The 15,009-nt window shown below is 37.1% G+C and overlaps 1 protein-coding gene and 1 long non-coding RNA gene across 3 annotated transcripts in view; one reads left to right on the forward strand and one right to left on the reverse strand.

Annotated features, from left to right (window-relative positions):
• The window catches only part of zgc:162952 (PKc_LIMK_like_unk domain-containing protein), a 49,558-nt gene extending 43,701 nt beyond the window's left edge, over positions 1-5,857 (forward strand). For both annotated transcript variants that reach the window (XM_022667467.2, XM_022667469.2), the window contains 2 exons: positions 1,235-1,321; positions 2,401-5,857. In XM_022667467.2, the coding sequence (XP_022523188.1) occupies positions 1,235-1,321; positions 2,401-2,505 (192 nt within the window). In that variant the 3' untranslated portion in view covers positions 2,506-5,857. The remainder of the gene's footprint in view (positions 1-1,234; positions 1,322-2,400) is intronic.
• On the reverse strand, positions 996-11,076 carry LOC125786796 (uncharacterized). The gene is made up of 2 exons (XR_007428824.1): positions 10,335-11,076; positions 996-2,581 (listed from the first exon to the last, which is right to left on the reverse strand). It is a non-coding gene; the product is annotated as an uncharacterized LOC125786796 (long non-coding RNA).
• Positions 11,077-15,009: the final 3,933 nt, after the last annotated feature.

Genomic DNA, 15,009 nt, shown 5'->3' on the forward strand with positions numbered 1-15,009 from the left:
GTTCATAGTATAGGCTGCATTTTCATTTGAATTGTTCTTTACAGCCATCTGCTATTTATGTATATTTACGTTTTGTGGTTTGCAGCCAAGCACAGCATACCAGAAGTATTGTATATTGAATTTTTTTTGGTTAATAAAAATAACAATCTTTTTAACTCTAGAATTCTTGATTTTTAAAGGACGACATTTACTATACTGGTGCAAAATAATAATAATAATAATAATAATAATAATAATAATAATAATAATAATAATAACAATAATAATAATAACAATAACATTGTTATTGTTATTATATTGTTATTATTATTATTATTATTATTAATAATAATAATACAAATATTAATTAAACTAATTGAATTTAATTTTATATATTTTTACATTTATTATTTTATATAATATAGATCCACTTCTAATCCACTTCTAGGATTCTTGATGCACCTGATGGCATGTGTTTGGACTGCGAACTGAATTGCTGTTTTAATAAATACATATGTAAATTTGAAGCACTAAATGTAATTAATTCAATTCATATTAGGACTGCGGGACGTGAGCGGCGGGAATGTGTATGTGGCGGGCGGGAGCGGGATTAAAAGAAGTGATTTTTTTGCGGGAGCGGGCGGGAGCGGGACAAAAAGACGCGGGAGCGGGCGGGAGCGGGTTTAAAAAAACAGTCCCGCGCAGACCTCTACAGCAAGGCAAAAATTAAAAGACCACTTTATAATGACTTGTTTCTCTGATGTTACTATTTATAGGTTTATGTTTGCATAAAATGAACATTGTTGTTTTATTCTATAAGCTACTGACATTTCTTCCAAGTTCCTAATTAGAGCATTTATTTGCAGAAAATGAGAAATGGCTGAAATAACAAATAAATGCAGAGCTTTTAGACCTCAAATAATGCAAAGAAAACAAGTTCATATTCATAAAGTTTTAAGAGTTCAGAAATCAATATTTGGTGGAATAAACCTGGTTTTTAATCTCAGTTCTTATGCATCTTGGCATGTTCTCCTCCACCAGTCTTACACACTGCTTTTGGATAAATTTATGCCTTTACTCCTGGTGCAAAAATTCAAGCAGTTCAGCTTGGTTTGATGACTTGTCATCATCCATCTTCCTCTTGATTATGTGTTTGGTTATGTGTGTTATTCCGCCAAATGTTGATTTCTAAACTCCTTCAAAGTTGAATGATTTCAAGTCTGCTTATACTTGTCTGTGTATCTGTGTGTATCAGGACTATGGTTTAGATGTCTCAGCCTTCAGGAAGATGGTGACGGGTTGTCCTCAGCAGGTATTGGACCTGGCAGCCAGCTGTTGTTTGGTAAGTGAATCTCTTAAGCTTTATTAACCCTAGAACACTACCATTAAAATTAGTAACACCATCACTAACGTCGGGTTTACACTGTATGACAAGTTTTGGAACCCTTCTATAATTTTATAATATAGAACATCACATAAAATAAAAAAGGTATCATGGATGACCCTCGCTTTGCCAAACATTCACACAAAGCAATCCAGACTGTTCTCATACAGAGTTCCCCAATGGTGGAAGACAGAGCTCTTCAAAGAGCACTTACTCTCCTAACACCTCTAACACACTAACTACTTCTAACCTCATTTCCTTCTTCCCCTCCTTCACTCCTCTATACCACCATTAATTCCCTTTGACCTCCTTTAGGCCCTATCTAAAAATGTTTTATCTTTAACTTCTATTACTCCAATGAAAAATCATTGGAAAATCAGATAATCCTTAACAGGTAATGTTGTAACAAAATAAATAATGCTGCTGGGAACTTGCTCTTTGGTCCACCCATTCCTGGGACATGTGAGCACCTGATACAAACACACAAATACTAACATCAGGTAAATTACACCCATAAAATATGTTACTATCTATCATTTACATCAGATGAAAATCACCTGAACGCATGTGGAGTTTTATGTACTTAACAAAAAAAGGTAAAATAACTAAAAACATGTTTTATATTCTAGTTTCTTCTAAATAGCCACCCTTTGCTCTGATTACTGCTTTGCACACTCTTGGCATCATCATTCTCTCAATGAGCTTCAAGAGGTGGTCACCTGAAATGAAAAGTTTTCCAACAGTTTTGAAGGAAGGAGTTCCCAGAGGTGTTTATTAGCACTTGTTGCTCCTTTGCCTTCTTCACTCTGTGCTCCGGCTCACCCCAAACCATCTGGATTGGGTTCAGGTCTGGTGACTGTGAAGGACAGCTCTTTTTTTGTTAAGTACATAAAACTCCACATGTATTCATTCATAGTTTTGATGCCTTCATTGAGAATCTACAATGTAAATAGTCATGAAAATAAAGAAAACGCATTGAAAAAGAGAAGGTGTGTCCAAACTTTTGGTCTGTACTGTACATATATTTGTCTTTTCAGTTGGAAGCGTTTCGGAGGCCGTCGTTCTCCGAGCTGCTGGACGAGCTCTCGGAGATCGCCGAAACCTTGGAGCCGCCTCCTCTCTCTGAGCTGACCACCGGCTGAACTCCTTCACACCGTCCCCACTGTACCACCAACCCAACGTCAGGAGAACCACCTCAGTTCTTTAGATACTGCAGACCTGAGAACAGGAGAGTTACAGCACTGACTGATCCTGATCTTTCATATCAAAACCAACTCTACAACTCACAGAGTGGGTAAACGATGCGTTGTGATGCGATGAATATATACGTAAATCCATCATCTATCGTTACTGGACCACATGATCTCATTATGACCTTTCTATGACTTTCCTTCAGTTTTTTTTCGGATAGTATCAACTGCTTAACATTTATAATTACATTTCAGCATCGAGATCCTTTAGATTTGCGATAAAAACTTGTTACAATAAGTACAGAAGCACAAAAGCAGATATACTTGGACGATCTGCTGCTAAATTCAGATTCAGAGTTTTGCATTACATACAGTATAATATAGTATATATCACCAATATCACTTCATTCACAGCATGTTTTATGAACATTTTTTGAAAGTGTTTTGAAGTTTGTACGCCTTAAAAACTCTCTGAGAAACGTTTCTAAGACTCAACAGACTTCAAAAACTCATTTTTTTCCATTTTAGAGGATTTTAAACTATTCAGATAAAAGATGACGATGACTATGATAAAGATCTGATCTGTTAATGACCTAAACGATTCAGATCTACCAAGTTCTTGATCTTAAAACTTACACGAGCTGATATTTTTGTATATTCTTGTAAATACACACAGTGAAGTAATGTACAGTATATGTATATATGAGTATTTTGGTACTAAATCCTCCATCTAGCTTTTGTATCTTGCTTTTCTGAGGATTCTCACAGAGTTCGATTTCGATGTTGAGAGAAAAGCCAGATTAATTCACGCACAGATTAAGAGTGGTCCTTTGTCTCCATTGTGGCCTAGCACGGTTTGCCTTATAGCACAGGAAGCCACCAACCGCACCTGCTTTTTTATTTATTTTTTGTTGATTTTAACATGGAACATGGAAAGCTAAGTTTTTTTTTTGTTTGTTTTTTTATTATTTTTGATTAGATTTTTTTTAGGTTAATTTTGCAGAGAGCACATCATCGACCCCAATCATCTCAAGCCTCAAATTTTTCACATGTACGTAGAGGATCTTTGGTACGTTCAAACTGTATTTGTTATATTTATCACGTTGTTGTGTCTAACAGGGAGATCCAGATATAGTTATCAGAAAATCAGGTAAATCAGGTCTTTATATTTTATATATTGCACATTAAGGCCATGTTCTTAAGGATATTGTGGTATATTGGTGGAACGAAATGAAACAGTTGGCTGGAAAGAATTGTGGATTGGTGTTTTCCATGTTTGACTCTTAATGCTGAGGTCTTGGGTTCAAGTCCCTACCTGGGTGGAGTCTTTAGTGTATGTTCTCCAGTTTCCTCCACAGCCCAAAAACATGGAGATCAAGTGAATTAGTTAAATTGCTCTAAATTGCAATTGTAGAGTGTAGAGTTTTTATTGTAGAGTGTCCTTGGGTTTCTTAAAACACATTTTATTGGAGATTTTTATATGTTTAAATCATAGACTGTGTATAGCTGGACAGAGCATCGCCTCTCAAAAGTGAAGCCACCACAGGTCGGGCGCCCCCTGCTGTTTGGTTGCAGAAAGCTGTGTAACCCCACCCATCCCCATAGGTTTCAATGGCAAAACAGACAACTTTCAATCACGTGTTTTTTCCCAATATACTATAATTCTACCTCCTTTATTTAAATGCAACAGCTAGTGTAACCTCTGCTTATATTGTCAATTTTTTATATCCAATAACAGACGTCAGCTCCGCTCTTCAGCCTGTGACCTCGAGGCAGCCCTCAGGGGCGGGGTTATTTAAATGAGTAGGCTGTCTCTCCACAGTCTTTCTCCCTCCTCTGGTCTCTACTGCGCTCTACAGACTCGGGTATCAGGATCGCCAACATGGCAGAAGATTTTGGCTTCATTTTCATTGAATGAATGAGAATGGCGACACGGCGTCCATCTTTTTTTACAGTCTCTGGTTTAAATTAAATAGTCTAAATGTGTTTTCCTTGCTTTTTTCCAATTGTTTAGTATAAATTATTCAGTCCTTTCACTTTGGTTCTTCCACAGTTAATTAACCCTTTCAGACCCTACGTCAATTACAATAGACATCATGTATTTTATTTTATTTTTTTAATGTTTTGTTGCACAGCACACTTGAACAACTGAGACCAGTTTAGTTTAGATTTCCAATTTTTAATTTTGTCTAAGGTTGAGTTTTCAGTGAAGTTTCTCCAGCACTAAGGCTGGGTGCAACAGCATTAGCATTAGCCGCTAACCACACCCTGAGTTTTCCAGTAACCCAGGGCGCTATCAGCTAGCAGTTTGTCCCACATAGCTTGTTTTAACACAGCAAACATGCAGACTACAGTCCAAAATACTCGCCTCTGAACAGCAAAAGAGCTAGTGCTGCAGTTAGCAGCTAATGCTAATGCTGCTGCACCCAGCCTTAGTGCTGGAGAAACTTCACTGAAAACTCACTCGTATGGCGATGTACTCCAGCAGAGTGGCTTTACAGTTTCTTAATACCTGACGGGTAGAATTCAAACATAAGGCGCACTGTTGATTTTTGGGAAAACTAAAGGATTTTAAGTGCGTCTAGTTCGAAAAGTACGGTACGATGAAGAGCATAAAAGTCTGTTGGTAGCTCAGCACCTCCAGAGCTGTACAATCAAGGTTTTAAAAAAGTCTACAGACGTGTCTGCTCTGAAGAAGAAGAAGAAGAAGAAGAATGGGAACCATGTTTCTGCTCATATTGCTCCTCAGTTCAGCAGTTCTTCATCCACAGCCATGAGTTTCTTCACAAATACACCAATATATCCTTGTGAACAGGTCTGGTCCTAAGACATGGCGTCATGTGTTACTGGTGCTATCTAGCGAGGGTTTCAGACTGAAGATCATGAACTTTGAACTGTTTTGATGCTATTTGTCCTGTATTTTTGTTAGATTTCTGTTTAACGAATGGATATTTTACTATAAAGAAGAATAAAGTAGGCTTATAAAGTGGACAATAGAGGTGATGCTCTAAAGAAACAATAGACGTTTGAGGACCATGAGAGTACCATGGAAAGCACTTGAGAAAAAACAGAAATTCTGGTTTATTCTGGTACATTTTGTACATTCACACATACCCCCAGTTATTACTATTGAGATCTGGTTATTAATATCATGTCTTACAGTACACAAGTTGTGCGATATCTGTATATTTGATGCCTTTACCTGAACCCTCAGTTGAGTGAGAGTAAAGCCTTTAAATCTGTATGATATTTTTTTGGTTATTTGGTTTTGAGGAAATAATAAATAAACTAATGAATAAAAGTGTCTCTTGTTGAATGGAGGATGTTGTTGTATAAGTCTGAAAAAAAAATCGAGATGAACAGAACTTTTGTCGAGTAAATTCACTCGGCATTAAGTGGTAAGTGTGGCTTTATGAACAAAAAAAAAACACAAAAAAGCCACAGAAAACTACACTGAGCTGGTGAAAATGATATGAAATCAGGTTAATCTCAAGCAAAACGTAAACATTATTTATTGTGAGCTTAATATAGTACCAGTATTTTTAATTTCCATATCAATACCTGCTGAAAAAACAGCATGGGCCGCTCAGGCTGGTTAAAATATTTAAGCTGGTTGACTAGTTTATTTTTTGTTTAATTTTGATTGGTTGGGTCCCTTGTGTCAAATGAAAAGCCCATTAAAACCCATTAAAATGATTCTGGGCCTTGGTATTCAATTAATATTGTCCTATTTTACAATCCACTGCACAACATTTCCCAGCATGCACTGCAATATAATGTGCATTACAACAGTGGTTATACACAGTGTTGCCAACTTTTAAAACCCTCTACATCAGGGGTAAACAATAATGAAAAAAAAAAAGAAATAAAACGCTTCTCAGGTGAGCTTTTGTTAACATTCCTCCCCTGTCTCTCTGTCGCGCTCGGCGTGACACTTTCGTTCCCGGGCTCCCTATCTCCTTATAAGGGCATTTTTCCCAGGCTGTGTCCCAATTCACTAGCTGGGGCAGTGGTAGTGTATTGGACCGCGACCCTGAGGACACGGGTTGGATCCTGCGTGAAGAGCTGTGTGTTTTTTCATTTATTTATTTTTTCCTTTCTTTTTGGGTTTACCTCCTTTAAAATCCCATTCCGCTTCATTTTCCAAAACAGAAAATGCTGATCCCTGACCTAGAGAGAGAAATGTACAAACCTACAGCTACATTCCACAGAGAAGAATCACCCAAACTGCCAAGCATGAGTGCTCTGTCTCTTTCTCTCTTACTTTTTATTTTTCTCCCTCTCCCTCTGAAAAATGTCATGGAAATACCTTAAAAATCTGTTATTTACCACTGACAGAGCACAGAGTCACTGTGGTTCTCAGTCTCTTCCACTGTCTTTCACTGACAGTTGGCTGTGGAATACTTAGTAGTGAGTAGTGAAATTTCACGACTGGACTTGTTGCTGAAAAGGTGCTGCATCATATCACTGTACCACAGTGCTGGAGTTCACTGAGACAGAGTTGCCAGGTTCACGGTTTTCCCGCCAAACTGGGCATGTTCGAAAATCCAGTCGCAGGTAAAAATTCAGAAGGGGGAGGGGTCAATTACAAGGCGATGAAAAAAAATATTAAAGAGGAGAGAAGAGAGTTCAGGAGGAGCAAGAACAGAAATAAGCAAGTAAAATCAGTTCTTTTTTGTGTTCTCTAAATATGTTACTATCAAATGTTATTGACTGGGATATAAAACTGTAATAAAATTAATAAATAAACCCTGATGTTACAATATTATTAATGACTAAGATAAATAGAAATACTGATAAATCCCTTATTAACCAATTCCTGATAGTTGTTTGACATTTGCTTCAAACGTGTGACAGACTTATGTTTTGGGTTAGTTTAAGCTTCTAAAGGGCGGGTTTTAGACTTTAGATTTTGGGCTGGATATTTTTGTTGGACCTGGCAACCCTGCACTGAACTCCTGTATAAGTAGCTGCTGATTTTATTAAACACCTGTGTTCATGGAAGTGATTCTAACCTGAGTTTAGTGATTTGGATTGGTGAGCGAATACTTACTAGTGTAAATATAGCATAATTATCTGGTAACTTTCATTATAGTGTAAACTCTAGCTCTTTGCATTCACTAACTGCATTTTAAAACCAGGCTTGTTTCCTTTGAAGCTTGATTCTCTCGTCCACTCGAAGCTAATAAGTGGAATAATCAGAGACTACTGCGAGTTTAATCTCTGTACTGATGAGCAGAGCTATTGATGGGCTATTGAGCTGCATAAAAGAGCCTAGAAGATACCTTACATGAATAATACAAGCCCTGTTTCTCTTTTCTCTGAGGAGTTTAATGAATAAACATCATTAAACTTGCAAAAGAAGCTGAAGGATTAGTTGTGAGGCTTTATTTTGATAAGAGGATATTAGATAAAACTGACATCGCATCTGTTGGCAACAGTACCAACAGCAGTAGAGTTTATCTACACAATAATATTCTATACCACTTCAGAATTTCTTCAAATTACATTGGATCCAACTGTATAATAATCTAACCTACAAATGCTCACAGTTTATACATCAAAGAACAACTTAGAATACTAAACTTTTAATAAATTTTAACATATAAATAATCTGGACAGATCAAAGGAACAATATATAAATCTAAACTAAATCTCACATGGGTTGCCATTAGACACTAGTCTGGATCAATTTACCTCTCTCAAATACTCACTGCTGAATTGAAAACCCAGCTGCACCCGGACCTCTGAGTAGGGGTGGGCGATATGGCTCTAAAATAATATCACGATATTTCAGGGTATTTTTGCGATAACGATATACTTGGCGATATAGGAAAACAGAAAAATAATTAATTAATTTCAGGAATATAGTATAAGAGTATAACAGCATAATCATAATGTAGCCAAATAAATAATAAATAAATAAATAGCATAAAATAATATAATGCAGCAAAAAATATTGCAGAATATTTAGTGCATGCATATAAACTGCAAACTAAAACAATTATACAATAAATAAACCTAAAGCTTCACAGTAAATAATAGACTACTTTTAAGACAGAACAGCCCTATTATCACGATATGGATTTTTTATATCATGATATTTCTGTGTCACGATTTATTGTATACGATATAATATTGCCCACTCCTACCTCTGAGGATGAATTTGAGCGCTTGAAATGTTGCATGACTCTAAATGCTCATCATCCCTACTACTTGTGAATACACTTGTGAAAAGGTTCTGTGCTATGGTTACCTAACCTTAGCTAAAGCTCAGTGCTTAGATAACTGTTCAGGAGAAAATTAGCAGCTCTGCATCTGTCTTGTAGTCCTTCCGGGCTCAAATCTCTAAAGCCCAAGGTACATTTCTGCATTAAATTTACAGTGTAGCCTATGCGTCGCTGCGTATCCTAAGCTGTAGCCTATGACGCGAGTAGCTTGACGCGCACCTCTTTGGAAATGTAACTAAGTGTTGTGCAACACAGAAAGCCACAGCTGTGATTGGTCTGTATGGCCTCACGCTCCCACCCACACATTCCCGCCTTTGTGGGAAACTTTAAACTGCAGAGCAAAGCAGAAGTTGCTACATCGCACACTCTCGCTGGATACACGTAGGCTACGGTGTAGGTTTGACAGAGAAGTATAAATTGGCCGTTTAGTCTCCATCTATTAAGCGAAATTGCTGATATTTTCTGGGTTTTTTTTTTTTACTCTGTCTCGGTTCATGGAGCTTTTTAGAAGGATTTTTGAAGTTGTGTTCTATACCTGGCAGTCCAGGGTGTGGAAATAAGACAGGCAAACCAGTAAATCTTCATATAGACAATAGAAAATTCAGCTACCCACATTTTCACACGTCCATACTTGCCTCCACCTGACATCCTGCCTTGAAAGTAAGAACACCTATAGCTCTGGGAGATCATAAAAGAATTAGCAGCCTGGTTTAAGGATTACACAATCGCCTCTGCTCTCAGACGCTATTAAAAAGCTGAATAGAAGGGAATGAATAAATAAGCAGTCAATGTTTCTTCATCAGCTTTTTGTGCGGTGGCCTTTGTTAGGTGCCAGCAGTAGACTGTGGCCTGCTACATCAAGGACCAACACCCAAGAGCTAATGTTCCTTTCCCTGCTGTTTTCATTAGCGGAGCTTTCGGCGGCGCCTTAGACAAATTGTGAAAACAGACTTAATCTAAGTGTTTGTGGAGTGTAGAAGTGAAGAGACTCTAAAGGCCTAGAATTCAGAAACCAGAGTCCACAGCAAGGTTACATTGTATTCTGTATGTAACACCTTCCTAAAGGCACCTAAATAAAATTTAGGTGATCCAATCCAATCCAATTTAACTTTATTTATATAGCACTTAAACACTTTCAAAGAAAAGGACAAAGTGCTGTACACAAAAAATAATAATAATAAAAATAGAAACAGACAAATATGACAACCCATACAATCAACACTCGAAGCACAAAAGCAAAGGAAAAGAGGGAGGTTTTAAGAAGTTTAGAGACTATTTATTAGACTATCTATTTAAACAATTAAACCACAACTTGCTTAGAATGAAATTAACAACAGATATTTTTTGCACTTTTTTACCCCTCCCCAGTTATTAAAGTTAATGAACAAAATAATAAAACAAATAATTCAATGAAGACCTTTTTTTTTAACTCAGTTCTTTAAACTTAACGTTGGGGCCCATTTAGTTAGTGCAGTTATATATATGAGAGCAAAGACGAAGGTGATTCAGTGAGTCAGATTCAAAGTTAGATTCAGACGAATCGATACTTACAGATCCAGGTAAGTAAGAGCAGAGACGGGAGATGATTCGAAGAGTCAAATTCAGATGAGTCGATTCTTACAAATCCTTCCTTTCCATGACAACCGCGCCACCGAGCAGTCCTCACAGTTCACCGAGCTGACTCTTGGATTCACTGAAGATTCAGTCTTCCCGTTTTTAGCTGATTGTTGGAGTTTTTCTGGAGGGCACGACGCTCAGAATGTCGTGAAATCCTGCCGCAGCTCGGCTGAGTTTATTAGAAGTTGTGTTTAGCGGCTCGCGCTGCGGTGGCCGAACCTCGCGCCGGCCAAACTGTTCTTAAACGGGACTGTAAGCTGTTCGTCTGGGCAGCCAGAGCCCATAAAGTCTATACATTGAAGTCCCCGTCCACACAAAGCCGGGAATTTATAAAAACGGATGTTTTTGTCTCTGTTTTGGCCTTCCGTCCACGCGAAAACGGAGCTTTTTGAAAACGCTGACGTCACACAGCGAGTCTGCGCATGTCTGCTTTTTGTTTAGCATAAGCTTAGAAGAAATCGGAAGGGGACTCTATTCGGCGCAACACCAGCGAACTCCAGTGTTCTGTCGAATTGTCCTACCTTGTCAAACCGTGCATCCTGCCTTAATGTATATTTAAGTGTAAAAATACAAAAGAAGCACCAGTTTAGGGCATATACCCAGTCAAATTACAGTAGATGTACGTTATTAGATTTGGATTGCATAAATCATTGTACCTTGGCCATGTTATGGCAAATATAGCTCATTACAAACTGCTTTTGTATTTATTTATTATAATAATAATTATTGTAATTATTAGTTTCCATTTACACTTTTGTGCAATGACAGTGCGTCCAGGTTGTTTAATGCACATAACCCCCCTAAAACAGATTCATTATAAATAAAAACACGAGAGATAATTAAATTGTGTTGGTCAGCGCATGGGTAGGACAATTCGACAGAACACCGGCCCCATGTTCTCACAGCATATTTACACACAGCTGATCCAACTAATGAACTAATTGCTCTCTCTGACCCAACAGCCTTTTACCAGTGTAGCTGAGAGGAGTAATAGTGGCGTGTTTAGCCACTGTTCTACATTCTACTCTATCGGTATGAGCTTTAATTATACTGGTCCAACATCACTCTGTTTATACTGACAGACCAGCTAACTTACACCAGCAAACTCAAAATACATCAATCTACTGCTGCTGGAGCTCCTCATCCAGCCTGTTTTCTCATCACCAGCCTCTCTGGATTTTACAGCAGGTCAGTAATGTGAGTTGTTTATAGATTCCGATTAAGATACAGTAAAAAAAAAAAAAGATGTTTGGTGTTTGTGGCTCGTTGTTTTAGTACATTAAGCCACGTTAAGATTTGTCCTTATGAACAGGCTTCAGTGGAAAGGAGAAACACATTAAGCATTTTTACGTTGTGTTTACGTTAGTGTTTTAGACTCTGTGAGTCTACAGTTAGCTGGGTTAGCTCTGTGGTTTTGGAGTAAAACTGTAATGCTAGTTTTTTTAATGCGAGGGCAGATATAATTAATTGAGAAGTTGGATCAGGTGTGTTGTAATCAGTATAAACCAGCGACCATAAAGTCTGAAACAGGGACAGCACTTGGATTGGTTCTTTTCTCTTGTGGATTATTAACATGTTCACATTTTAATTTAATGCTTCTCTCACATTATCTAACACAGCGGAGATAACTTTACTGAAATGAGCTCCGTGCAGTTTTTTCCTGTCCTCCTGTCCGGAGGTACAAACCTTGGGACACTTTTTCACTCTGGCCACTACATGTACAAAATGTTGCCAACTCCTCAGTAAGAAAAGTGGCTATTGGCTGTCCAAAAAGTTGCTAGAAGTCACTAAATGACGTCTTCGCCGAATTTGCATAATACACGTTTTTTAAGCTGTAAAGCATTAGGGTTGTGGGAGAGAAAAGTGAGTAAAAACACCATAAATGTGTTAGAAATGTTACAAATGAACAACGTCTGTTGTTTTTTAAATAGGTCACATTTTTACAGTAACTTCATTTTTTCCTGAATTACATAAATTAGTTTTTTGCCATGTTCTTAAATGTTATTATAAGAGCAGCAGTTATTCGGAACTGTTATTCTACGTTTTTTTAGTTTAGTTTGTTTGTTTTATTTTATTTTTATTTTTTACGTTTTCTTAAGTTTTCTTTATTTTTTAAACCTATCATAGACAAATTGTTCAATGGTTCAATAGATATTTAGCTTTGTTTTATTTATTTATTTATTTTTAGCTTTGTTTTATTTTATTTTATTTTTTTTACGTTTTACTATCATAGACAAATTGTTCAATAGATATTTAGCTTTTTATAAAGAGGCAGACACTGTGGAGGTGAGTGACAGGCTATGTGGTGAATGAGGTGAGTGAATGACTGAGACTGTGTGAGTTAAATTAAGGGATTTCTTTTCGTGTCACACTGAAGACACATCAATATTTAAACTTCTGCTCTGTAAATACAGAGCGGGGTCAGTCAGCGGCGGCTGTGGCACGCGCGATTCATTATATATCAAATATCCGGATTCGTGTGGACGGGGCTGAGCTGAAAAATCAAACGGAGAAAAAAAAATAACTCAGAAGAAACTAGCAACAGCCAGCCGACTTCCCTATCCCTCCTCTGTCTCTCTCTGTCTCACACTTTTAGGACCGCCCCTTCTAGATACTGATTTGCTAGTAACATGGCAACCAGGCCTCACACTCATCCCTTTGGTCGTGCTAAACAGGAAACAGGAACACAAAAACGGCGCGAAAACAGAAAAGGACACTGGGAAAGTGAGTTATTTTACACTTAGCGTGAAAACACTGAGAATACATAAATAAAAATACACTGGGCATTTTAACCCTTCTATTATGTTCATTTGTCAGCAACAGCAATGATGTTGTTACAAGGTTATTTTGTACCGCTGCATGTTTAATTATCAAAAAGATGTCTAACCCCCCCCCCCCCAAAAAAAAAATTCTTACAAGCAGTATAAATATTTTTAACTCCATTACTAATTATTCTATCAATATTTAGTGCAGTGGTGTTCCTTACCTCTTACAGATGGTGGTTCAATTTGGATAAGTCACTTGTTTTTCTAAAAAAAAAAAAATACATGTTCAAAATGTTTTAATGTTTCACTACTTTATTACTTTTGAAAGACCAACATATAAAACACAATAGTTTTACATAACATTGAAACATAACATTGCAATTTAGTTTTAGATTTTGTAGTTTTTGCAGGGTGTGGTTGCAAATATGTGAGATGAACCATTTTCATATTATATACTGATCACTGATTAATTAAGGCAAGCAGAAGTAGTTTCGTATTGAAAAAATTATTGTAACTATTTTCCCAGATTTTCAAACTTTAAAACGGGTCAAATTGACCCAGAACATAACAGGAGGGTTAAGGGTCCTACATGTACATTTGATCCGGTTAGTTTCGGTTTCACACTGCAGTTTAGTTTAAAGCAGACTTAAGAACTTTACTACATCCTGTCGTCATCAGTTCATATTAAATGGTTTGTACAATTTTAGATATGACTTCTTTTGTTTTACGAATCTGACTCTTCACTTAAATGCTTTTTGTTACAGTAAATACTCTTAAAAATAAGAGACCACTAAAAAATTATGAATTTCTTTGATTTTACCAAATTAAAAACCTCTATATTCCTCTGGAATATAATCAAGAGGAAGATGGATGATCACAAGCCATCAAACCAAACTGAACTGCTTGAATTTTTGCACCAGGAGTAAAGGAATAAAGTTATCCAAAATCAGTGTGTAAGACTGGTGGAGGAGAACATGATGCCAAGATGCATGAAAACTGTGATTAAAAACCAGGGTTATTCCACCAAATATTGATTTCTGAACTCTTAAAACTTTATGAATATGAACTTGTTTTCTTTGCATTATTTGAGGTCTGAAAGCTCTGCATCTTTTTTTTTTTTTGCTATTTCAGCCATTTCTTATTTTCTGCAAATAAATGCTTTTAATTACTATATTTTTATTTGGATTTTGGGAGAAATGTTGTCTGTAGTTCATAGACTAATGACCTAAACTAGAGGCCTGAGCCACTTGTTCCAAAATAAAAGTACTACACCTACCTCCCCACTAGATGTCAGCATCTCTTAAGGCTGGAACTACAAAAAAAACCTTGACTTGAGAATTTTGAGTCCTCATATCCTTCATACCCCAGAAAGCATCATCTCCCCCCAGCTTCCATTAGATTTAATCTATTTCTATTAAACTGTGCTTTACACAAACAACTCTGCACTCAGCCTACCCTACATCCACCATGTTTAATATGAGCTCGTGAAATGAAAACGTTTCATTTAAGAGCCATAGCCACAGCTCGGTCACATGCCTCACCGGTGTGAGTGATTGTGTTATGGCCTGAGGAGAAGATTGGGTTATGTTTAAAAGCTCCAACATCAGTCAGACCAGAGTTTTTTTTTTTTGTTTTTTTCTACAGAAATAATCACCGGCACCAGTTGAAGCTCCACTTTTTAAGTACATGATGTAATGATCACACCCTCACAGAGTCACACGCTGCTCAGAAGAGAGAAAATGACTAATATAAGATTAGCCATTAGCCAAGCTGCTGCACAAGAGGCATGGCCTCAGACTCTCAGACTTTTATTCTGTAATGACTTTTGACCCCTTTTCTAAAGC

The sequence above is a fragment of the Astyanax mexicanus genome, chromosome 22 (assembly GCF_023375975.1).
Source record: "Astyanax mexicanus isolate ESR-SI-001 chromosome 22, AstMex3_surface, whole genome shotgun sequence".
Lineage (NCBI taxonomy): Eukaryota > Metazoa > Chordata > Actinopteri > Characiformes > Acestrorhamphidae > Astyanax > Astyanax mexicanus.